The sequence below is a fragment of the Salmo salar genome, chromosome ssa03 (genome assembly GCF_905237065.1).
Source record: "Salmo salar chromosome ssa03, Ssal_v3.1, whole genome shotgun sequence".
Taxonomy (NCBI): Eukaryota; Metazoa; Chordata; class Actinopteri; order Salmoniformes; family Salmonidae; genus Salmo; species Salmo salar.
In genome coordinates this window covers 71,588,704-71,614,926 of record NC_059444.1, presented here as the reverse complement: position 1 = coordinate 71,614,926, position 26,223 = coordinate 71,588,704, and the positions used below count along the sequence as shown (strand labels likewise).

The window sequence follows — 26,223 nt, the reverse complement described above, 5'->3', positions numbered from 1 at the left end:
AGACTGATATACCAGTATACCCTCAAGTGTATCTGGTTTCAATTTAAGATGGAAAAAATCTATAGAAACTCAAGCACACGATCATAGGAAAATTCTTCAAACGCGTATCTGCCCTCTCATTGGCTAGAATGTTCCCACCTGATCTCGCCTGCCTACCATTGTTGAGGACATGCATTTCCATTATAAGAGCGGCCCCTCGAATACCCCTTTCTCCCTCAGAACAGCCTCAATTTGTCGGGGCATGGGCTCTACAAGGTGTCGAAAGCATTCCACAGGGATGCTGGCCCATCTTGACTCCAATACTTCACACAATTGTGTCAAGTTGGCTGGATGTCCTTTGGGTGGTGGACCATTCTTGATACACACAGGAAACTGTTAAGTGCAAAAAAAACAGCAACGTTGCAGTTCTTAACCAAAACCGATGCACCTGGCACCTACTACCATACCCGTTCAAAGACATTTAAATCTTTTGTCTTGCCCATTCACCCTCTGAATGGCACACATACACAATCCATGTCTCAATTGTGTCAAGGCTTAAACATTATTCTTTAACCTGTCTCCTCCCCTTCATCTACACTGATTGAAGTGAATTTAACAACTCACATCAATAAGGGAGCATAGCTTTCACCTGGTCAGTCTATGTCATTGAAAGATCAGCTGTTCTGTTTTGAATACTCAGTGTATAGCAACATATTGTGTTACAACGCCCCCTGTTGGAAGTAAAGTAGGCCTACTGTGATTTTACTGTTAAGGTGTGTTGTTACAATGTTGTCATGTGAAATTAAACGTGTCCATTGGTTTAGCATTGTTGACATTGGTTTAGCATTGAGTGATGAACTTCGAATATTCCACCATAATTTCAATGCGGCTACATTAATTATTTTAGGCTGGCGGTTGTGCCGTTGCCAGAGATATATAACAGGTGTTTTCGAAGTTGTTCTTATAACAAAAGTCACAAGCTACTTACTTATTTTTACGTTTGGAGGCCTCATGTTTTTTCGGCATAATTTCTTCTTGCCTTATCCTACTTTTTGTTTGCTGGAAATCTTGCTAGGCACCATGTTGACACAAGGGAGGTGACAAGCATGACCATTAAAAGGTTATCTGCACAAAGCCAAAAAGGAGTCGGAGTCTGTGTAAGTGATAGTAGCTGATAGTAGATTCACGAGTATATAGTTCATACATTTTTCATGGCTGCCTATAGTATACTTGTGCTATAATTTGTTGACTTGTTATGAACGTTAGTGAAACATATTTTATTTGAAGCCAGTGTTATTAACAATAGTCAAATAATAATGAACATTCAATCTTGTTCATATCGTTTATTCATCTCTTTACCACTAGATGCCAGCATTTTCATCAACTGCACTTCTGATACCAACACCTAGTTACATTATAATAATCCTAAACTGTGATACTCTGTTCTTTATCCACAGCGCTGTTTTAAGAGCCCATTTATTCTCTGTTTTATGTAATCACAGAATGACTGGCTCCTGCTAAGGCGTCCAGCTGACATAAATAGGATCTTAGGGATTTTGTCATTCTTGGTGACAGGAGAAGTTCACAGATCCCTGCATGTTCAGGAACATGAGACGAGACATATTGTCAGATTACTCCCTGGCGTCAATGCACATTCTGAGCTAAGGTACTGTCAGCTGTAGCGGTGGAGGGCTCAAGCATAGCAGCAGCTCTGCCTCTGGTTCCATGTGAAGGGATTTAAGAAACAAGCTTCTTTATTCATGGCACGGCTGGATTCTTTTGTATGCAGGCTGCAGGACATTGTAGACACTGAAGGCAGGCTGCATCTGAGACACTGTGGCAGTGGGACTGAAGAAAAAGTGAGAGAAAGTGAGAGTGAGAGAAACATCCAATAGGGGCCAACAGATGTGATACCATACATACATTGAGCTCCACAGGAAGTTGCTGAGGGGAGGACGACATGGAAACCATGTGTTTGATATATTTGATACCATTCCACTAATTCCGCTCCAGCCAATACCACGAGTCCGTCGTCCCAAATTAAGGTGCCACCGACCTGTGTTGGGCTCTCTTATCCACCTGACTTCAGCCTAAAACTCTTCAACCTCTAAAAGGTTATTTGGGAATAATCTATTTGGCAGAGGAGAGACACTGGAAACAGAACGGACCAAAGTACTAGACAGTGTTTGTTTTGTTAAGTAAAGTTCAATACTCGCCACCACTGTGGAACTAGTTGGTATTCCACCCCTACACACTCTGTCTCTGTGTTCTGTTCTGCTGCTGTGTTCTGTTGGAATCCTCAGTGTAGCATTACTTCCAGGCCAGCATGGGCTCAGTGGGTGTTCCTATACACTGCGCTGCCCTGTGATGCCCTAGCACTGCCTACCGCTGCGTGGCTGGACTGAAGAGCAGGTTGGCGGGCAACTTCTCATTCCTCCACCTCCTCTTCCCAGCTGGTTGGCAGGCAACTTTTCATTCCTCCACCTCCTCTTCCCAGCTGGTTGGCAGGCAACTTCTCATTCCTCCACCTCCTCTTCCCAGCAGGTTGGCGGGCAACTTTTCATTCCTCCACCTCCTCTTCCCAGCTGGTTGCCAGGCAACTTCTCATTCCTCCACCTCCTCTTCCCAGCTGGTTGGTAGGCAACTTTTCATTCCTCCACCTCCTCTTCCCAGCTGGTTGGCAGGCAACTTTTCATTCCTCCACCTCTTCCCAGCTGGTTGGCGGGCAACTTTTCATTCCTCCACCTCCTCTTCCCAGCTGGTTGGCAGGCAACTTCTCATTCCTCCACCTCCTCTTCCCAGCAGGTTGGCGGGCAACTTTTCATTCCTCCACCTCCTCATCCCAGCTGGTTGGCAGGCAACTTCTCATTTTTCCACCTCCTCATCCCAGCTGGCGGTGGGCACCTTCTCATTCGTCCACCTCCTCATCCCAGCTGGCGGTGGGCACCTTCTCACCAGACTCAGATGATGGAGCATCCGCTCATCTCTGTCTGGGTTTCTCCTCACTGTTTCCAGGTCATCATCTTAGTCTAACTTTTAGTTCAGTTTTGGTTGTTTTGGTTCATTTATAATGACATTTTTTGTCTGTAATAACCACTGAACCATAGCCATCATTTTTGATTTTGACACAAAGCCATTTTGATTTGTGAGCAGCAGGGCAGTGCCAATTCACTTGCCAATAACACCCAGTGCCTCGCTGAGAACAGTGAACCTCAGCAGGTCATTGCTTTTGAACATCAGTCAAAAATAAAGTCAGCCAAAACTCTCTTGAGCACAGCATGTTCAGGAGCCCTGACTATGCCACAAACCATAAATCAATTCATCACCAACTGTGGGGCCAACAAAGGGATATATCCAATGCCTCTTTTCAGGGAGGCATCATTGAAGTTGATGTAACACAGCTTTAGAAAGAGAACATTACGCAGTGTCCTTGAGACGGGAGAATAAGCACAAGCAACCTCCCACAAGCCATTGCTATCCAGGATTATGACTAATCTTTCATTCTAAAATGCACCTGATTAAAGACTATCTAGACTAATGCCCCTGCTAGACTATCCTTGGTCCATTATGTACTGTATGTAATTAATGCAAATATGATCCTCATGCAGTATAAATGTGCAATGAGTATCTGCGATATTGTTCAAGGGCATTGTTTTGTACGTCAATTCTAGCCTGCAGTGCAGTGCACAACAAACTCCAGACAAAAAGGGAAGTGCTTCTTTTGACAGTGAGACTAATTGCTGTATATCTTGTCCTGTGATGCATTATGATGCTGTGCTGTGTTTCTGAGTTCAGTCAGTGTCTTCTTAGTAAAGTTTCTCTGGCTGTGTCCTGGTAGTGGCTGGTGACTGGCTGTGTCCTGGTGGTGGCTGGTGACTGGCTGTGTCCTGGTGATGGCTGGTGACTGGCTGTGTCCTGGTGGTGGCTGGTGACTGGCTGTGTCCTGGTGATGGCTGGTAACTGGCTGTGTCCTGGTGGTGGCTGGTGACTGGCTGTGTCCTAGTGATGGCTGGTGACTGGCTGTGTCCTGGAGATGGCTGGTGACTGGCTATGTCCTGGTGATGGCTGGTGACTGGCTGTGTCCTGGTAGTGGCTGGTGACTGGCTGTGTCCTGGTGATGGCTGGTGACTGGCTGTGTCCTGGTGGTGGCTGGTGACTGGCTGTGTCCTAGTGATGGCTGGTGACTGGCTGTGTCCTGGTGATGGCTGGTGACTGGCTATGTCCTAGTGATGGCTGGTGACTGGCTGTGTCCTGGTAGTGGCTGGTGACTGGCTGTGTCCTGGTGATGGCTGGTGACTGGCTGTGTCCTGGTGATGGCTGGTGACTGGCTATGTCCTGGTGATGGCTGGTGACTGGCTGTGTCCTGGTGATGGCTGGTGACTGGCTGTGTCCTGGTGATGGCTGGTGACTGGCTGTGTCCTGGTGATGGCTGGTGACTGGCTGTGTCCTGGTGATGGCTGGTGACTGGCTGTGTCCTGGTGATGGCTGGTGACTGGCTGTGTCCTGGTGATGGCTGGTGACTGGCTGTGTCCTGGTGATGGCTGGTGACTGGCTGTGTCCTAGTGATGGCTGGTGACTGGCTGTGTCCTGGTGATGGCTGGTGACTGGCTGTGTTCTGGTGGTGGCTGGTGACTGGCTGTGTCCTGGTGGTGGCTGGTGACTGGCTGTGTCCTGGTGATGGCTGGTGACTGGCTGTGTTCTGGTGGTGGCTGGTGACTGGCTGTGTCCTGGTGGTGGCTGGTGACTGGCTGTGTCCTGGTGATGGCTGGTGACTGGCTGTGTCCTGCTGGTGACTGGCTGTGTCCTGGTGGTGGCTGGTGACTGGTTTGTTGTTGTACACTGAGTATATCAAACATTAAATACACCTTCCTTATATACCCACGTTTGCCCTCAGAACAGCCTCAGTTCATAAGGGCATGGACTCTACATGGAGGGATGCTGGCCCATGTTGACTCCATTGCTTCCCACAGTTGTGTCAAGTTGGCTGGATGTCGTTTGGGTGGTGGACCGTTCTTGATACACAGAGGAAACTGTTTAGGGTGAAAAACCCAGCAGTGTTGAAGTTCTTGACACAAACCGGCGTGCCTGGCACCTACTACCATACCCAGTTAAAAGGGACTTAAACCTTTGGTCTTTCCCATTCACCCTCTGAATGGCACACATACACAATCCATGTCTCAATTGTCTCAATGCTTAAAAATCATTTTTTTAACCTGTCTCCTCCCCTTTATCTACACTGGTTGAAGTGGATTCAACAAATGACATCAATAAGGGATCATAGCTTTCACCTGGACACACCTAGTCAGTCTATGTCATGAAAAGAGCAGGTGTTCTTAATGTTTTGTATACTTCAACTACTGCAGCTTCACAGTGGGACTTGGCAGAGCAAAAAAGAAGATCAGAGAGAGAGGAGGATTGGGAAGAGTGTGATGGAGAGGTGGCGTGCTACTCATGTCCTCTTCAGTTCAGTCACACACAGGCTGGCATGAAGATACACAATGCAAGTGGGTAGCACTCTCACATCCGAGGCCACCAGGGGCTATATCCCACTGAATCAAAAGGTGAGGATCTACTGTGGGGTTAAATAAATAAAATAAAAATAACAGTCAGCTTTAATCCCTGTAGGGCCTATGAGACTGGTGGAAATGTATTTGTTCCTTTTCCAATCCTCAGATTACGCCTGTGGTGCTACCCAATAGCAAATATGCTGTTTGATCACTGAGAACAACTTGGCACTGTGTATTTACAGTTATTTATAGACAAAGGAAAATGCCACATTTTCAAATACCACTCCCATTATGATTACACAATACAAATATGGACAATGTACATAGACGTTTCATATGGATGACATCATCTGATCATTTAATGAGATTTCAAAACTATAACTGCATTAAATCACAATCTTTTATCAATTTCCTCAAATGAGGAGATGCACTGTAGCTAACCTTTCAGCAGTGAATAGTCACAGAGAACAGCTCAGTCTAATGGACTCAGCTCTTATTCTCAGATTGATATAGAATCTAATCATGGGGCAACAGCATAACAGAGATCACTTTGAAAACCGCCCTCTGAAGTCAGTTCAAAGTGACATTTAATTGGCTGCATTCCCTCTGTGGATATAAATAAATAAGATCTTGAAGAAAAAGGACAGGAGGCAGCTTTTAATCCTGTCGCTTTGATTCGGCAGGCGGCAGAGAGTGGAAGCAGGGTGGCATGGCGTGCTGGCCTGCGAGTGGAGGTGAGGACAGAGAGCATGGCTGAAGGCTAGGGAACACGAAGACCTCAGCCAGCTGCCCCGAGAGCGAGGACAGTCAGAGGGTTGGAGAGCCTCACTGCTAAAGGGATGAGACTGAACCCCTTTGACTTTTACTGTGACTAGAGAGTGGCTCATCCCATCTGGTCTCCTGCATTAGGAGTAGTATTGTCTGTGTAGGGAGCTACTTGCAGACTGCTTCACCAAGGCAGTGTGTGGTGTGGTTAGAACATACTGTATGAAGGACACTGCGCACACTGCAGTACATCACTTCAAATACACAAACCTCTAGTTTGTTTAAATTGAGGCCATGTTTTGGATACCACACTCTCCATGTATGTGCGTCATCATGTCAAAAAGCATTCAAATTCTGGTTTATATTTGGTTGCAGATGCGTCATAGTCAGAGCAATCCTTAGGCGAACCTGTCTATTATATATTCTGAAATTTGGTTCATTGAGGTGACTTTCTGACTCACTGACTTGTTCAGTTGCTCTGCTGGAGATGGGCTGAGAGCTCTTTATGTGTCATGTTTATTTGAAATCTTATTGGTTAGATTTGGAGATGCAGGATTTCATGATCTTTTGTACTCTGGCAGCAGCAGCCTGCAGAGACAGACTTGAATTTCACACTTGCTGAACATTTGCAACTGATTATTGAGAGAGTACTTTAGCTGAGAAAATGTTACTGCCAAACTTCTATCAAGACAGCCAGTGTCATTTGCCTTGTGTCTTTGATGTGCATCATCGATGTACGTGTCGGCTGCAATAGAACCATTCAGAATACATTCTGATTGGTTCTGGTCATTAAATCACTGTCACGTTTCTCCAAACAGCAAGAGAGAAAACCCAACGTTCAAGGCTGGTTTCCACTGAGATGATTAAAAACCTATTGTCTTTCTCCTCTCCCTCAGCCACAGGAGGTCAGCCTGTGGCAGATACATATCAGCCTCTATTGAGTGGAATTAATTGGAAATAGCTGGACTGTGCCGTGGTGGTACAGTCTCTCTCCCTCTTCAGTTCCTACCCCTGGCTGGCTCCATAATCCCCCTTTTCACAGGGAGGGGAGGTGGCTTGTGCTGCAGTTCCTTGATAAGACAATGTTAATATTCTGTGTGGTGAGCTATGCATCAGAGCGCCGGTCAGAGGATTGGAACGGCACGTCGCGGGAATACCCATGAGCGCAGCTGTGTCGGTTTGTCGGAGACATGCTGTATTTCTTAACACTTACACACACGGGCACACGTCACACACACGTAACACACACATGCACTTGCAAAGATACATGCAAATATACACAGCACAAAGACATGGCGTTGGATAAAGTAAATCCAAGGTGTTTTACAAATGCAATACAGAACAAACAAACTGAGTCATATTTTCATTCATAATATACCCTTGTTGTTGAGTCATGAAGCTGTTGTGATTGGCTCCCATGATCCCAGAATACTACAATAACCTTAACTAATTAAAGGCATGTTTCCACGTCATGATCTGATGCTGCTGTCGTCACAGTTCTATTCACAAAGAAGGGACAGCAACGGCCAGAGTGTCCAGGTCTAAATCTTTCTCTCCTGGTGTACACTTGCACGTGTCAGTGTAGTGTAGTGTCGGCTACACGTGAAGCTCTCCTCGGCCTCAGTGGGCAGCTAACTGGCTGCTAACTCCACTGTTTCGAACACATATGCCACACGGCAGATGTTCAACAACAGAAGAGCTCCAAAAAGCAGAAAGCTTTTTCACAGCTGTGTTTTTATTCTACACACATTAGAGGTTGGGTCAATAGAGCCCAGGTATGATCAATAGATTTGATTCTGCCTGAGAGGCTGACAGAAACCATTATAACAGGCCACTTACATAATCCAGTGGATTTCCTGTGTTCCCATAACGTACTGTACTGGGTGGGGTGCTTTAATCAAACATACCACAACAACATTGTTGTTTTAGGCCCCACTACAGTCACTGTTTGGTGGAAAAGAGCGGAAATGGGCGCCTCCAGAGGTTGTGGATTGTTACTGGGAATTTGTGACCCCGTCAGATTTGGGGTGATCCCTGCGGTTCTCTGGTTCAGTGGAAAAAGAGTGTTCTGATGTTGAACTCAATGATGGCAGGTTGCCAGTTAACCTCTCAACACTCTAATAATATTACACACACACACACTACATACGCCCACACACACATAACATGCACATACATGCATACTGACACCACACGCACACGCACACACACACACACACACACACACACACACACACACACACACACACTCACCACATACACTGCTGCTACTGTCTATTATCTATCCTGTTGCCTAGTCACTTTACGCCTACCTATATGTACAGTACATAGCTACCTCAATAACCTTGTACCCCTGCACGTCGACTCTGTACTGGTACTCCCTGTATATAGCCATGTTATTTTCTACTCCCTGTATATAGCCATGTTATTTTCTACTCCCTGTATATAGCCATGTTATTTTCTACTCCCTGTATATAGCCATGTTATTTTCTACTCCCTGTATATAGCCATGTTATTTTCTACTCCCTGTATATAGCCATGTTATTTTCTACTCCCTGTATATAGCCATGTTATTTTCTACTCCCTGTATATAGCCATGTTATTTTCTACTCCCTGTATATAGCCATGTTATTTTCTACTCCCTGTATATAGCCATGTTATTTTCTACTCCCTGTATATAGCCATGTTATTTTCTACTCCCTGTATATAGCCATGTTATTGTCTACTCCCTGTATATAGCCATGTTATTTTCTACTCCCTGTATATAGCCATGTTATTTTCTACTCCCTGTATATAGCCATGTTATTTTCTACTCCCTGTATATAGCAGTGTTTATTTACTCATCATTTGTATTCGTTTTTCACTGTGTATTTATTCCTTGTGTCCCTATTTCAATTTTTTATAAAATGTTGTATCTTATCTTTAACTCTGCATTATTAGAAAAGGACCTGTAAATAAACATTTTGCTGTTATTCTACACCTGTTGTCTTCAAAGCATGTGACAAATAAAATGTGATTTGATTTGACATAGTCGATGTCCCTGAATAATTCCCCTTGCCATGCAAACTCTCCATTTGAGAGGGCCTAATTACATAACCGCATCAATCTTCCTCTGCTCATTTCCAAAGCCCTGAAAGAGTAACACAGTGTTCAGAAAACACAACAACAGATTAACATCAGCTCAGAGAAATGAGGCCTGGCTATCTCAGAGGAAATGGCTGTACAGAGCAGAGATGCAGGAGGAAGGGCAGTGTACACTAGGTCTGAGTGGTGTTGTTGTTTAGGAGGCAATGAGCGAGGGAGTGAGGGAGGTAGAGATTAGGACACTGGGCTGCAGCCCAGGGGGATGTCATGTCGGGTGTGGAGCACTCTGGGAGATTGCCACAGTAACCTTCAAAGAAGGGGCCCCAGCTGTTTGACGGCCTGGCTCTCTAATAAACCTAGTCAATGTCAGTCAGTCACACTGAATAACAGCAGCCAGCGTCTGTCTGGCATGCAAATCAGTCCAAATGAAATGGAATGGATGAGAGGATACGGGATGCATCTCTATATCTAGATTACATTTTCTCCCTGGTCCAACTTTCATATCCTATGAGAATGCCTATGTTTTTGCATTTGAGATCGCATGTGTGGATGAGTGTGAGCTAGTGTGAGATCGTGTGAGATCGTGTGACCTAGTGTGAGCTACTGTGAGCTAGTGTGAGATTATGTGAGATTGTGTGAGCTGTTGTGAGCTGGTGTGAGATCGTGTAAGTTGGTGTGAGATCGTGTAAGTTGGTGTGAGCTAGTGTGAGCTAGTGTGAGATCGTGCGAGATCGTGTGACCTACTGTAAGCTAGTGTGAGATCGTGTAAACTAGTGTGAGCTAGTGTGAGCAGGTGTGTGCTAGTGTGCCATTATGTGTTTGTGTGTGAGACTTATAGAAGGCTGGTGCCGAGGTTGTGCCACTGCTGCAGGTGTTTGTTTGTTTCTCTCTCTCTCTCTCTCTCTCTCTCTCTCTCTCTCTCTCTCTCTCTCGCTCTCGCTCTCGCTCTCGCTCTCTCTCTCGCTCTCTCTCTCTGCTCTGCTTTCTACAGCAGAACCCTGGGACCTCATTATTCCAGCTCCAGGGGAATTGATCAAACAATGCATTTAAACAGGGAGCCATGATAATCAGCCAACAGCCATATAATTAACGGTGCTCAGGAAAACATGTATATTTCAGCAGCCGTCTGCCACAACATTGGAACATTTTCCACCAGAATTTTGAACCCAAAACACATTTGTATGTTTTACAGCTCAATAACTTAGTTGTTTGTGTTGCACAGAGGGACACAGAGAGGGTTTTTGTACTGTCATGATGAGGGCCCGAGGAGAAAATGAGACCTTTATACTAATCGATGGAGAGAACATTCAGACTGTCAACACTACTATTGTGTCATATAATTTATTTCCATTCATCACATTTCATTTGCATGTTTATGTCATGAGTGCTCTCTGATGTTCAGAGACCAGTGTGCCACAATGGAAAGTAATTCCCCCTTCACCCCCCCCTTTCACCCCCCCCCCCTTCACCCCCAACCCCACCCAACACACACACACACACTCTCTCTCTCGTTCTCTCTCGTTCTCTCTCTCTATGTTATGACACAAATAATAATTCAAGCCCATGCCTCCAAATAAATCAATGATGTTTTCTGTTGCTGACGTGTGCATGTCTAATGGGCCTGTTAACAACTGTCCCGCTATGCCAGACTGCCAGTTGGAGAAATCATCCCGTCTTTCACTTGAGGCAAACCCTGTTACCAGCAGAATACCAATCCACTGCTGTGACGCAGGTCTTGTGTCTGGACCCGCTCAGATGAGAATGAATCAGACCAAACCAAAATGTTCTGGAGGCAATCCGGTTAGAAGTGCAGCGGAAAGGGATTCTAATAAGCCACGTAGTGAGTAGCCTGTCCTCTGTGTCCATTTATAAATGGATACTCATAGAAATATAACAAATTAATGCCGTTGCCTCTGGCACATGGTCTCCAGTACTCTGGTCACATTCACAGTCTGATTTGGTGCATTTGAGAAAAAGAAATGTGAGTGGATGCAATTGCCAACCTGTCACAATAGTTTGAAATATGCATGCATTGCTATCTACAAATGAACAGCACACCAATTCTCCACCCTCACGTGCCAGCAAGTTGCAATTTACTAATAATGGTAAATGCTGATTGTGAGAACGTGATTCAATGCAAAAATGGACATTCTGAACTAGCCTATTCAGCAATGAAGTGGCCTACTCTCAGACTCTAGTCTCTGGCTCACTCCAAGTAGTCACAGCTTTACACTGGTTCAATGTAACGAAGAACCACTGAGGATGGAAAGAGCTGCCAGTGCAGATCACTGTCAGCAGTACACTGTAATCTGTATGTGAGAATACTTTACTGCCTTGCCATTGTAGAATTCTGCTGTGACCCAGAATCAAACTCTCTGAGACATCTTCTCTGAGACCACCACTATAGGCAACTCCCACTCCACACTCATGATCACTTGTCTGGCAAGGTTGCCTCTGACATGGACCTGCTATGGGTCAACCTTGCTTGACCTGCCTGTCTGTGAATTTCCATTACATTTGTTATGTAAATAATATCCTTGACTCACTTATTCATTCCTTGAGTAAGTTTGACAATCTAAATGCATGCCTTGTTCTGATTCAGGACTTGCCAATGACAATTCAAATGGCATGCTTTGGCTACTCTTTATCCCATGGGACATGGTGGTCTAGAATGTAATAGGCCTGCTTTCAGTACCATTTTGACTGCTGCTGCCAATGGTGTGTGTACTGGGAGCGGAGTCAGGTGCAGGAGAGCAGAGAGTTGTGAACAGGCACACACTTTATTTAGGCAGGAGAAACCAACAGACGGACGCCACTGCGTCAAAACCTTCAGCCAATATGCCAAAGTGCAAAAACACGCAAACAGTCACAATAATAAAGTACAAACAAATAAACATACCTCGTGATAATAAAACACGGAATAAACGCACACCAGAAATAGCGTGGCAAACATGACACGTAACACGAAACAATCTCACACAAAGACATGAGGGGGAACAGAGGAATAAATACATGTAGTGTGATTGGGGAATGAAAACCAGGTGTGCAGGGAACAAGACAAAGCGGCGATGGCTATAAAACCAGTGACGTCGACCGCCGAACGCCGCCCGAACAAGGAGAGGAGCCGACTTTGGTGGAAGTCGTGACAGCTGCACTAAAGCATCCATAATTGGCATAATTTCAAAAGCCTATGTCCAAACTCCTGACCTGTCAATCACTTGTCCATCTGTCCATATCCTGATGCCGAGTCACTTTTACCCTGCCTTCATGTACATATGTACCCACTCTCTGCACATTCTATCAGTCTGTAAAATGCATTTAATCATTGTATATTCAGAAAGGAAAAAGCTACAATGTTCTTCTATATTTGAACATGACTGCTGCTTCCATGACCCACAAACTAGAAACACTATGGCCATTCTCATGTATTTTAGTTGATTCTTCTTGTGTTTCTATTTTCTATATTATTTTTTAACTCTGCATCGTTGGGAAGGGCTCATAAGCAAGCAATTCATGGTAAAGTATACACCAGTTGTATTCAGCGCATGTGACAAATACAATTTGATTTGATTTTGACACCTGCCGATGCCAACACCTGTTCCACACACATTTGTAGGCGATTTAAACGTCCTGGGTCAAATAATACTCAAATACATTACATTATATCTGTTCCACTCGTTTTTTACTTGTCGTTTATTCCCATTGCGCAAAGAGAGAGAATGTTGGGTATCTGTATGGAGACACAAGACCCCCTCCCTCCGTTATGTCGCGCCGCTGCTGCTTCGCTCTGCTCTCCGATTGGACAGTCGCTGCGGAGGGCTGGCGTTAATGCAGCCTCGCTGCCTGGCGGTAGTTGCATCTAGCAGCCGTAGGCCGACAGAGACAATAGGGCAAGTCAGGCTGACAGAGGTATTGACGAGGCAGACAGAAGCACCAGCAAGGTGATATTATTGTGCGCCGCTGTGCATATTGGCAACAAAGCGTTGAATCTGCACTATTCAGAGACACGATTTTGCACAGGAAATCAGACCAGTCCTGTAACGGTTTATCCTGCTATACAATTAAAGTTTCTGCTGAACGGAATGACAGCACCAGCTATTGCATGCAGCGCAATCTGAAAGGTAAGAGACATTGATAACAATGAATCATCATTGTTGGTTGGATCATAACAATTTCAATCAATTTATCAGTGCTTTTATTTGGATTTTATAGACCTGCTTATTGATTTTGCATAATGTTTCACACATTCATTATTCCTGCTGGTCTGTTTTCATCCCATAATGACATGTTTACAAGCAAGTCGATGTGCTTTAAAACATGGTTTAGAATTAGCTATGTGGTTTAAATTGTGTGCTTACATCTCTCAAATGGTTATTTGTTGTGCATCATTGTCTTACTGTAACCTATTATTTAATACATCTACGGCATCGTAACATGTAGCCTGAGACCAGTATAGTAAACAGTAGAAGGACAATGGGTATGATAGCCTATGGCTGAAGCTATTTGGCTTGATAGCATCATAGTGAAATAGCCTTCCAATGAATTGCAGTGATATTTATGTATGTTAATAAATACCTGTGTAGAAGGCCATTTGAAATATATATGATGCGCTCAAGTGCTACATCTGTCATTGTAAACTCTTGTGTATTGGTATGGATGTTCCTATGCTCCTCTCCTCGGTGCCTTGTCTGTTCACACACACACACACACACACACACACACACACACACACACACACACACACACACACACACACACACACACACACACACACACACACACACACACACACACACACACACATTTACCTTTTACACAAATTATTTTTCTATTCTTAACACCTACAGTAAAGTTCCATATGAATCCTCCATGCTACTTGTAGACACAACATGTCATTGTTCTCGTCAGACGCTGTAGATAATAGCGTCTGACGATAATAGCGTCTATGCTTTGTCTGTGCTGGGACATGTGATCCAAAGACTTGTGTGTTTTGTGGTCACTTAGCCAGAGCATTCAGAGGATATCTATTCTACCCGTTGCCTTTGTCAGCTTCATCTCACACTGGCCATACAGCAGTGTGAGATGAGAAACAGCTATAGCATTCAGAGCATATGCAAACTATATTCTTTATGAAGTGTCCCTCTCTGACCATACTGTAGATGTAATGGGGATCATATTCAGATACTCAGCATTACCCAGAGCAGCAGGTTGGATTGCTTTCCTCTCAGACAGACAGTGTTATGTAAGCAATGTGAGTGAAAACAGTTGACTTTGCTGTTGGTGGAGGTTGGAGAAACCCCTCTGGTGATTTTTAATGGTTTGTGAGAGACAACAGAAACCCATCCCTCTCTTACGACGCAAACTTCATTCTAGATGTACTGTTATATCATTCAAATTGTGAGCTTTGTGATTTGAGAGCTGCTGGTTTGGGGGCATTGTGGGTGTTGTCTTACTGGCACTCACCTGTTTGTATTTGACAATAATATGCTAAGGGCATCAAGGTGCCAGTCTGTCTAGCATTTCTCCTTGACTGTGAGAGGAAACAACAGTGGCACCCAGTTCACCTAGTCCTTGGGATATAGCCTATTTTACTAGTGGACAGACCCCAGGAGAAGGACTTCTGCACTGTTCTGCACTGTTCTATCTTTTGGTCTAAATTGCTCTCTGTTACAACACCAAATAAACCATGTTGACCCGTATTATTCATAAGTGTTATGAGTCATGACTACTAAAGCACCCTCCACACAGGCTGACCTGTTCTGCACATTAGTTCTGGTACTATACAAACACACAAAACTATATTCACATCCCCTAGCTGTTTGGAAATGTTGGACAATGTACTTTTTTGAAGATGGTAAAATGGGCTGTTAGATTTGTTCAAACATTTACAGCAAATAGAGGAGAATGGCCCCCACTACTCAGTTAAACAAAGAAAACAGTACATTGGCTGGATGTTCTGTTTGGGTTTAGGACGTACTCCAACAGCCTGCCAACATGGTCAATGGCCCAGGTAATTGAACTATCTACCAGACCAGCAGAACTCAAATTGCAATCTCACTGCATCAACAGCCTTCAGTCCAGTAAAGCTGTAGTTGGACTTCTCTAAGTAACTGTTATACCTTTGTTGGAATACCTACTGCACTGAACAACAACACAGAGAACATGCTATGCACACACAATCAACTGTAGATAGATGCTGTGTTGCATCCATGGATGAATACGTTTTACAGCATCAAAGACCATGTCACAATTTCCATTTGAATCTAAATGGCTAAGTAAGACAAGGCAGTGGAAGTGTGTTACAGAGGACATGGGACACGTTTATAAGAGTGCCAGACTCCTCATTTAATCATGGACTGGGCGGCAATCATCCACATCGTAACTGTGGGAGACAGGCAGGGCCATGAAGAATAAATCACAAAACTGTGATCCCATTTCAGTTCACAGCTCAGTCTCTTGATTTGTGTAGATTTTGACATGTTAATCAATCATTTACATTGTTGTTTTCCCTCTAGAAAATCGTACTTAATCACATCAAATCTTGCTAACAAAGCTTGAGATTCACAGTTTACATTGCATATCTACAAATGAATCACTCCGGCTCATATTACAGTGATGGTAACATTTTGTAGGTGGATTACCTCTTTACTCCCAGATCTATTGATTAGACATTAGACATTATTATTAGGTGTAAATACTCAAGAATGGACCTTGGCAGGCAGCATTGATCAGCTGGCCAAGGCAGCTCTTGCTGTGCTGCTCTTTCTGTTGTGTGTGAGGTGTGTTTGTGTGAGTGTAAATGTGTCTGTGTGCACGTGTGTGAGTGTGGAGAGCAGGAGGCAGATGACCATTGCTCAGCACTTTGTGCGGGTTTTCACGTTTCCTAGCTATAGTCACATAGCACCCAGACTGTAATTCAATCAATATTCCTGGCATCGCCAGCAATTAACTACAGCCTGCCTGCCTGCCTGTCTGCCCTCTATGAGCTGTGAGCTGCAGCAAGGCGACAAAAAGGTCCTCAGTGTCCAGGCCTCTCACTGCACTGCCCAGCCCCTCCCCCATCTGCAGTACTACCCAGCCCCTCCCCCACCTGCAGTACTGCCCTTTGGGCCCTCCAGTCACCAATCCTCATCGACCACCTTTTCTCCAGTGTGTTATGCAAAGAGCAGTGTCACATGGGGATACAGAAGGAGGAGGGGTGGGGATGAGGGCTGTGACTCAAGGTACACCAGTCAAACTGTGCTCCGTCTGTGCTTTGAATACAGATGAGCTGAATCCCATTGAGGAGAAACATGGCACGGTGGTCACAGTGCTCTATCTGTGTGACAAACAGAGCTTGGTGCTTCCAGAGGTCCTCCTGGGAATAGCGGTGGCATGAATATTCCGGGGACGGGGACTGGGGGCAGGAAGCGGGGACGGGGAGCGGCGAGGGAGCGGCCCTGGTGGCTGCTGTGGGGCTGAGTCAGGGCTGCAGCAGAGGAGCAGAGCTTAATTACCACTGTTTGACTCTCCTTTCATCTCCAGGCTCTTTGATATGACACAAACCATGCAAAAGTGTGTGTGTGTGTGTGTGTGTGTGTGTGAGGGTCTGTGTGTTTGTGGCGCTGGTTTATCTTCATATGTAGAAGAGAAACGGGACTGGGCTGCCTAGGCTGTTGTGTGTTTTAATAACCTTGTCAGTGGGATGCTGACTGGACTGCTGCTAGTAGTCATAGTACTGCTCTGATGGACAGCCAGCTGGCTCCCCTGTTGAAACAGCCCCCTCAGTGAATTGTCACACATGTACAATGCTAAACTCACAGAAAAATAAGTACACGCACGCACGCACGCACGCACGCACGCACGCACGCACGCACGCACGCACGCACACACACACACACACACACACACACACACACACACACACACACACACACACACACTGTGGAGCCGTCCCTGAGGCATACACAGATGGACTATCCACAGGATGTCTCTCGCATCCTGTCTCATTCAACACATTCTTATCTTCATTAATGAGAGATGGCACAATTCTGCTGTACCATCAGGGCCGTGAAGTTCATTCAGTCATTCAGAGAGTTGTCTGCCCTGGGTGATGAAAGAAAGGATATTGAAAATGAGTGTTTCTTGGCTTGTCGTTACATGGTCTTGGATCAGCCGGCCAACTGAAACAGATCTGCAATGAGCTGAGCTGACAACATTTCACCAGCAGGCAAGATAATGAAAGTGTCTGTCAAGAATGAACCACTGATGTCGCTGTCTCTCCTTTGCCATGCAAGTGAATGTTGAGTTGGTGCTCTGAGTAATTTGAGGCTCAGACCTAGACTAAAGGTTTTATGGATCTCACAGAACTCTAACAGGAGACATTTTGAAACAAAGATTTGGAGGGCACAGAAGAGTAACAGAAGAAGCATAGCCAAATGATCTGAATCCAGAGTGTGAGTGACTGATTAGTGAAGTGGAAAGGGAATTAGCTGTCTCTGTTCTTTCCTCTGCAGTGGTTGTGTGTTCCCCAGCACTGTTTTCTGGGTGGAAACAGGCCTGTGATCTCGGTCACTTGAAAGGGGCTTCACACAGCGGAAAGTAGATCTGTGTTTAACGCAGGATGCAATGGTTACATAAGAGCTTATTTGTCTCGGATACAAAACACTCAGTGTCTTTGATGTTGTCGATAAGCGAGGTGTGTCTCTCTCTGTGTGTAGAGAGAGGTGAGACACAAAAGCCATTGGTGTATCCACCATTTTCATTGTATAGGCTACGTGCCTATCTCTCTTTAACCTTGCATTCCTTCCTGCTCCTCCTGTTAACTTCTTTAGGAACAACAGCAGTCACCAGATCCCTGTGCTCCAGGCATCTCTCCCAGGCAGAATGAGCTCCTCTCCCCATGGGTCCCACGGGTCTGGGTCCCGCGCCTCCATCGACATCCTGGAGGAGCTGCAGCTCATTGCTGCCCAGAACCTGGAGAAGCTAGACATCAGCAAGTACTATGAGGTCATCAGAGAGCTGGGTAAGGGTACCTATGGGAAAGTGGACTTGGTCATCCACAAAATCAGAGGTGAGTTTGTCTCTGATGCAAGCTACCTGTGCCGTTGACAATCACCAATGTGTTATATTCATGTTGGTTGGTCTATTCCAGACACACCATCAACAGAGCGCAACAAAACAGAAACATTGCTTGCTGATGTGAAAACAACCAAATCATATTTTTTCTGGGGTTTTATGTGTTTACAATCAGAACATTTAGATTCACTCCAGATTCCATCTCCAATGTATTTTTTTTACATGTTTTCTTTCCATGGTCACAGTAATCTTACACATCTTTGAAGTATTTAGATCGCTCCACTCTTTAAAGAATGAATTTGTGGACCATAATTATAGGGAATGCGGCGTCCCTAGTTTCGGAATAGCAGTGAAGCACAAACCCCATCCAGATTGCTTATCAAAATGACCTATTTTAGCAAATCTTTTCAACCTTTGTGACATAAAATGCAAGCCAAAATGTCAACCATCTGCTCAGTCCACTTTACAGTCTTGTTTAACCAACTCAGAAGTGTGTGTGTGTGTGTGTGTGTGGGGGGGGGAGCAATTGACCCTCCTACATCTAGAGGAATAATGACATACACAAGCCACCAAAGTGCACAGTTTGTCCTCAGCTCTTTTATAAAGCAGTGAAAGGACACACCATCTGGAAGTATCCAAAACCACTATCACTGGGTTGTCATTAGACCTAAATCATGTACAAAAACACTTACATCCAGGCTGTATCACAACCGGCCGTGATTGGGAGTCCCATAGGGCGATGCACAACTGGCCCAGCGTCGTCTGGGTGTGGCCGGTGTAGGCCGTCATTGTAAATAAGATTTTGTTCTTAACTGACTTGCCTAGTTAAGTAAAGGTAAAAAATTAAGTATTTACCCAGCTCTCGGATCCCACGCTGCCATCATATTACATTCCCCGATTCAAACATTTGACGCTATCAGCTCAGGACATAAATAATGAAAAGATTTCTTGCCGTCAGAGATGTGTTGAATAGTATTTATATGATGACTTCTAAATCATGCTGCTGTGTAATTGGGTTTTAGTGAGGCAGGCCAATTTGCTACTCTATCAAAACTCTGGGAATTAGGGTGGCTGTAAATTTGGGTATGAGTATAATCTCAGATTAGCATGATTCATAGGGGAGACCAATCTTTATTTTATAGTTTGATGATAGCTTTGATAATGCTCACTCAATCCATCATACAGGTGGATATTAGCTTGAATGTAGACCTGTAGTTCTGGAATAATTTATTGCATATCAGTCATCATGTGGGATTACCACAATTCAGCAAAAATGTATATTAGGAGATCAAATCATTTTGAAGCAAGCTATCAAAACAGTTCTTCACTTTCTAATCTGATTTAGTTATAATTAATATTCACAATTTCTCTGTGAGTGAATATCCATCTAAACCTCTTCAAAATGTACAGTATGTTCAATTAATATTTAGTGTTCACTTTTGTAACGACTATAGAGAGACAATATTAGTTATCTTGTATTTGCAGTGCAAATATTTTCCCAATACAATTTTCTCTATTGATTTTAATAGTTCAACATTCCGTTTTTACCAACATTCTGTTCTTACCATATCAACGATCATATCATTTGGTGTAGTTTTAGTTTAATTTATTCACACACAAAAAAGACAAGTGAAAGACAAACAGTGACATTAAAAAAACAAGGTACAGTAAAGATGTGTGCAGGTGAGGTTAGAGACCCAAGAGGACTTTTATGAAAACCCCAAAATATACAGTGGATTCGGAAGTATACATGTTGTTATGTTACAGCCTTATTCTAAAAAGGATTAAATAAATACAAATCCTCATCAATCTACACACAATACCCCAAAATGACAACGAGAAAAGTTTTTTTGGTTTTTTTTACCTGAATGCCAAGCGTCACGTCTGCATGCTCACTACTTTATGCTCTGACCAGAGCTGAGGTGGTGCTATTGGAGAAGCTTCTCTTTTCCCCTGAGCTCACAGAGCCACTGTGGCACCAGGGAGAGACAGACATTGAGGCATTTCAATCTGGCAATTTTCCATCTCCCAGTCTTGACCTTGTCCCCTTCCCATATTTCCTCTGCTAATTTCTGTTTTCCTGTCATTTGGGGAAATAGGCTGTGGCTGGTATGAGGTTCTGAGACATTTCCTTCCAGATTGCTCTGCGCTAAACATAAGGAACACCTTCCTAATATTGAGTTGCCCCCCCCCTTTTTACCCTCAGAACAGCCTCATTTCATTGGGGCATGGACTCTACAAGGTGTCGAAAGCGTTCCACAGAGATGCTGGCCCATGTTGACTCCAATGCTTCCCACAGTTGTGTCAAGTTGGCTGGATGTCCTTTGGGTGGTGGACCATTATTGATACACCCAGGAAACTGTTGAGGGTGGAAAAAACCCAGCAGCATTGCAGTTCTTGACACAAACCGGTGCGCCTGGCACCTACTACCATACCCCATTCAAAAGAACTTAAATCTTTTGTCTTGCCCATTCACCCTATGAATGGCACACAATCCATGTCTTCAATTGTCTCAAGACTTTTAACCTGTCTCCTCCATTTCATCTACACTGATTGAAGTGGATTTAACAAGTGACATCAATAAGGGATCATAGCTTTCACCTGGATTCACCTGGTCAGTCTGACATGGAAAGGTGTTCTTAATGTTTTTTATACTGAGTGTATATGAATCACAAGGATTTACAGACAGGCAAAGGAAAAGCAGCTCCCCCTCCCAATCATTGGCTCTAATTTTATTAGTGTTGCACTTACTGGCTCTATTTCAGTACGTGTTTACTGCAACACTTTTGTATGTAATCACTTTCAATTTACTGCCAAATCCACTGCATCAAAGCTGAAGTGCCCATGCAGCCCCATCCCCTCCTCTCTGTAGGTAAAGAGGATGGTGTTGTGACTAAACTATTCTGACAGAGGCTTTGGAATATTTATAAATCCCCCTCAGCGAAAAAAAATGTGGTCTTGGATGAAATCCTGTAACCTCACTAAATTGAATTAATCCCAGACAGGTTTTGTAATTAATATCAGTTTAATTTATTTACAAGCCTAAATTTGGTGCAGCTGTCTCATAGAACTCACAGAACATTTCTCATCCAGTACTGTACGTTATATTCTAGGCACTAAGATGGCTCTGAAGTTCTTGAGGAAGAAAACAACCAAACTGAAGAGCTTCTTAAGGGAGTACAGCATCTCTCTCTACCTGTCTCCCTGCCCCTTTATCATCAACATGTTTGGCATTGCCTTTGAGACAGACGACTACTACGTCTTCGCTCAGGAGTATGCCCTGGCAGGAGACCTCTTCGACATCATTCCCCCTCAGGTGAGATGAACAGAGATGTATTCATCTGCTGTTACAATAGAAGGCTCTCAACATAATGTCTGAAATATGAATAACATAAAAGCTATTTTATTTCCAGCTGAAGGATAATGTACAGATTTCACATAATAAATGTTCATGTGTAAAATTCATGTGAGATATTGGTACTGTATATCTATTTTTAGAAAAAGCTCAGATAGCAACATAATCCAAGTCATTATCTAACCACCCGTCATCCATTGAAGACTATTTATAGAAAGTGATTTTCTATAACTAATGTAATACCTGATAACCCCTAGTCAACATGTACTGTGGAGAGTTACATAAAATCCTTGGCTTATGGCCAAACACACATTCTCATGGACGGCTTAAATCTTTTACTTGCTGGTGGATTGTTTGACCTCAGTGTGTACTCGTCTCTGTTTAGGTGGGTCTTCCAGAGACGGTGGCTAAGCGTTGTGTGCACCAGGTGGCCATCGCCCTGGACTACCTGCACTGTAAGAAGCTAGTCCACCGGGACATCAAGCCTGAGAACATCCTCATCTTTGACAAAGAGTGCCGTAAGGTCAAGCTGTCAGACTTCGGCATGACGCGGCGTGCCGGCTCCCCAGTGAAGCGTGTCAGCGGAACCATCCCGTACACGGCACCGGAGTTGTGCGACGCCTCGCAGCACGAGGGCTTCTGCGTGGACTACAGTACTGACGTGTGGGCCTTCGGTGTCCTCCTCTTCTGCATGCTCACCGGCAACTTCCCCTGGGAGAAGGCCCTGCCATCGGACGCCTTCTACCAGGAGTTTGTGCATTGGCAGCGGCGCCGGACGGGCACGGTGCCCTCTCAGTGGCGGCGCTTCACAGACGAGGGGCTGCGCATGTTCCGCAGGCTCCTGTCCATTGAGCAGGAGCGCCGCTGCTCCGTTAAGGAGGTTTTCAGCTACTTCAACCACCACTGGATGCTGGACAATGAGCCGGGCAGCAGCAGCGTTGCTGGAGGAGGGTCAGTGGGCAGTGGGCCCCAGGTGGAGCTCAGCTCGTCGTCATCTGAAGAGGATGTGCTGGTGGACAGGCTAAAGCAGCAGAGCCTGATAGAGCCCATGGGCGGACACTACTCCTCCACCGGCTCCCCCTCCTCCACCAGGAGCTACGAACGTGTCTCCCGTGACAACGGAGGGGCCGGACGCATCTTGGTGGCCACGCCCATTGAAATCTGTGTGTAGAGATTGGCTATGTGCACACACATACACACACTGTATAAACACTAACATACGAAGGTCAAATAACAGAGAACGATCTTCCTGGTTAAAGGAAGAGGTGGGAGAACAGCCTGGTCTCATAGACTAGAGTAACATAGTAAATGTAAATCCTCGACACTGAAAGTATTATGATATGTTACTTTTTGTATGGTTACATAAGACAGATGGTTACTTAAGGCAAAAAACGAAAGTAGGTTGGTTGGTCGGGCTATAACTCGAATGTCTAGCAACCCAAAGGTTGCAAATTTGAATCTCATCACAGACAACTCTAGCAACTTTTCAACTACTTACTACTTTTTAGCTACTTACCATGTTAGCTAACCCTAACCCTAACCTTAACCCTTTTAGCTAACCCTGACCCCTAACCATAACCCCCAGTCTAGCTAACGTTAGCCAGCTAGCTAAAGTTTGTAACATATAGTACGTTTTGCAAATTCGTAACATATTGTACGTTTAGAAAATGTGTAATATATAATACAAAATGTAATTCGTTATATATCATACGAAATGGGTGATGGACATCCAAAAATTATTCATACCATACGAAACGAAACGTAGCATATCATGCTAAATGGAGTGTCACGGATTTATGTACAGAGTAATACGAAATGCTCTGAGACCAGGTTGGGGAGAAAGGAAGATGAGGAAAAATGATGTTTGGTGCTCGAAGGAGGTGGTTGTTTCACTATAGATTCTGACAAACATTCCTATTGACGATTAACTTTGAGGGAATGCCAAAAGACAATCACAACCAGTACTGATTACTGAACAGATGTGTGGGCGTCTGCAGGCATTTATTGATGTATTGTACTGTAGATATATTCAGACTAAAATATACAACAAGATCGGACAGAGACAACAAACATGTGAAGGACAAAACAAGTTTTTACAGAATAGCAACATAATGTCATGGTAAATTGTATTGGAGCTCACCAGATCCTATCGTAAAGCAATATGTTCAAGCAACTTCTCTGCAAAAATTACTCTGATAAATGGCTCATGGAATAATGGAAGAAATTAAACAATTTTGAATCTGCTGTAATTGCATCAGTAAAAGATAATTGGAGAGTTTAATTGTGACTTTTACCAGAGTGCAATGTGAACCAATGGTACTATGGTGTGTTTGTATTGTATACCCTTATGTTCTGTGGGTATATGAGCTTTATGTAATGTAGTTTTTGTTAATATTATTTATTTGAGTCCTTGATTTCTGAACATATATTTTTGCTATTTATTTTATAAAGTAGCATTAGAAATTTGACTTTTTTGATATTTTACGTTTGCCAATGTTTTACTGCTAGTGCAATTTAAGCAGCCATTTAAGAAAAGGGAAACTGCATTTGACCTTCCCCCATAGCAATGTCATATAATTCCATGGAACTGCTTTTCATCTCATGTAAATGGATTATGTTGATGTTGGCCATTACCTCTTTAGCAGTAGCTATAGTACATTATTATGTCAGTCAGAGTGTTTAGTTCACCTCCTCTTGTCTGCGTGCTATGCCTGCTAGGCCTGGTACACCATGACAGTAATGCAGTAATGGATAAGAACACCGATGCTGACTTTATGTGATAGCCTGCCGTATACATAACCATTAGAAGCTTAACGCTACTATGGTTTTACTTTAGTTTATTGACTGTTGTGTCATGGTGACATGAGGACGAAATGTCCATGTTTTATGTAAAGCATAAAGTGGTTTCATTTTGTTTTCTCAGGTATACTCTTTATAATATATTATACCATATGGGTAAAACAAACTGTTATAAGACTATGATAGTATATGGCCAATACACACCATATACACACCTCTCTTTTGGGGATCATTTAAAACCTCCAGCTGAACCTAAATGTTCTGTGGGCATGTTGTACCATAACTCATTTCTTATCTTTTAGCTTTTAACTGTAGGTAAAAGGGCAGAATCCTAAAAATTGAATTTCCTTGACTGGTCTTTTATTTTATACATTAGTTTGGCAAATTTGTACATGCAGATGTCAGATGAAAGCATCAAAGGATGAATGGATGAGCATTTTTTTAATTGCATGGTTAATAAAGAAAACATTTGTGAAATCAGCTCGTACAGTAATTGTGCCAGTGAAAAATATGTGCAAAAAAATAGTTGTATAGTGAAATTTTGCTGTAGCACAAATGTGCATAATTTGATATTGTTCTCAAAACAAAATCTAGGGCTGAAATAGCAAAAAAGAATTGTTCCATTGTATTTGACGTGCTATATTTGTATAGGCTTCCATCATAAGATCACAGACGATGTAGTGGGACAATGGGGATGCTACCTACATGTCCTCAAGTACGTTTGGGATGTGACTTGAATTATTTGTTTTATTTTGTGTGACTTACCTTTAAAAGGGAAACATTTCAAAAGCTGGAAAACAGGATGGGATACTGGATATAATGTCCACCATGTAAATCTGAAATACATGAGGCATTTGGGAGAAATGCACAACAGTTCATTTTGGAATAGACTCTACTCTCTCTGTGTGTTGTGTTTTTCAGAAATGTTTGCATGAATCAATATTTTTCTGGAGGAACACTGTTGAAATAAATCTCTAGAGTGAAAAGTTGCAGTATTTATTTTTCTGCCACTGGAGAAAATACTTATTGTATGTTAACAGAGGCAAACACACTGGGCCCTATTTCCCCCTCTGCCACACCCACCACCCCCTCAGAAACACACTAGACTGATCAGGAGAAAAATAAATTCAGCACTTTTTTGTCTTTAAATAAACATCAATGCATTTTGAAAGCAGCAGTCCAGTTCTGTTGCCTCTCAGCTGCTGATATATTCCCATGAGTAGATATTTCATAAATCTGTTATTTATGTGTTTTGTTATTAGTAATGTTATGGGATTTCCTTGTCTTTCTGTGCCGTGTAATTTTACCACGCTGCCGTGTTGTGGAGTTTGTCTGTAGAACATGCGCTGCTAGAACTTGTCTCTTATGCAGTCCATCCAATAGAACGCTGTCTTCCCTAAACTTTCCTCTCCTTTCATTCAAAATGAAATAAAGCAATCTGAAATTAAGCTTGAATCTGTTGTGTGGCTTTGAAGTGTGTGGTGCCTGAGAGGCTGCAGCATAGCTGGCTGGTGGCAACAGAAAGGAGATGTGCTACTAGACTAGATCCCGGTGGAAATGACCACTCTGTATTTTGTTGAATGTATAATTAATCTGGATGAATCATGGTTCTGGTGTTTATTTAAAAGGTATTTTAGAGAGCCCACTCAATGACGCCCCACTCAATTCTGAAACCAC

General features: G+C 43.7%; 1 protein-coding gene across 2 annotated transcripts; it reads left to right on the top strand.

The window, feature by feature from the left end:
- The first annotated feature begins 13,178 nt into the window (after positions 1-13,178).
- Positions 13,179-25,994, top strand: LOC106601460 (serine/threonine-protein kinase SBK1). Of its 2 annotated transcripts, none has more exons than XM_014193680.2 (4): positions 13,179-13,456; positions 18,149-18,339; positions 21,506-21,708; positions 22,133-25,994. In XM_014193680.2, the coding sequence occupies exons 2-4, from the start codon at positions 18,201-18,203 to the stop codon at positions 22,916-22,918; spliced, it is 1,128 nt and encodes a 375-aa protein (XP_014049155.1). In that variant the 5' UTR covers positions 13,179-13,456; positions 18,149-18,200; the 3' UTR covers positions 22,919-25,994. The 2 variants fall into 2 exon arrangements, with proteins under 2 accessions (XP_014049155.1, XP_014049154.1); XM_014193679.2 differs by having other exon boundaries at positions 13,181-13,456; positions 18,149-18,387.
- Positions 25,995-26,223: the final 229 nt, after the last annotated feature.

What these genes read in the sequence shown, in the direction of transcription:
- LOC106601460 (XM_014193679.2), top strand. Translation starts at nt 18,201, where the DNA reads ATGAGCTCCTCTCCCCATGGGTCCCACGGGTCTGGGTCCCGCGCCTCC. An exon ending in GGTCATCCACAAAATCAGAG is followed by an intron (nt 18,388 to 21,505) that starts GTGAGTTTGTCT and finishes GTTATATTCTAG; the next exon opens with GCACTAAGATGGCTCTGAAG. An exon ending in TCGACATCATTCCCCCTCAG is followed by an intron (nt 21,709 to 22,132) that starts GTGAGATGAACA and finishes GTCTCTGTTTAG; the next exon opens with GTGGGTCTTCCAGAGACGGT.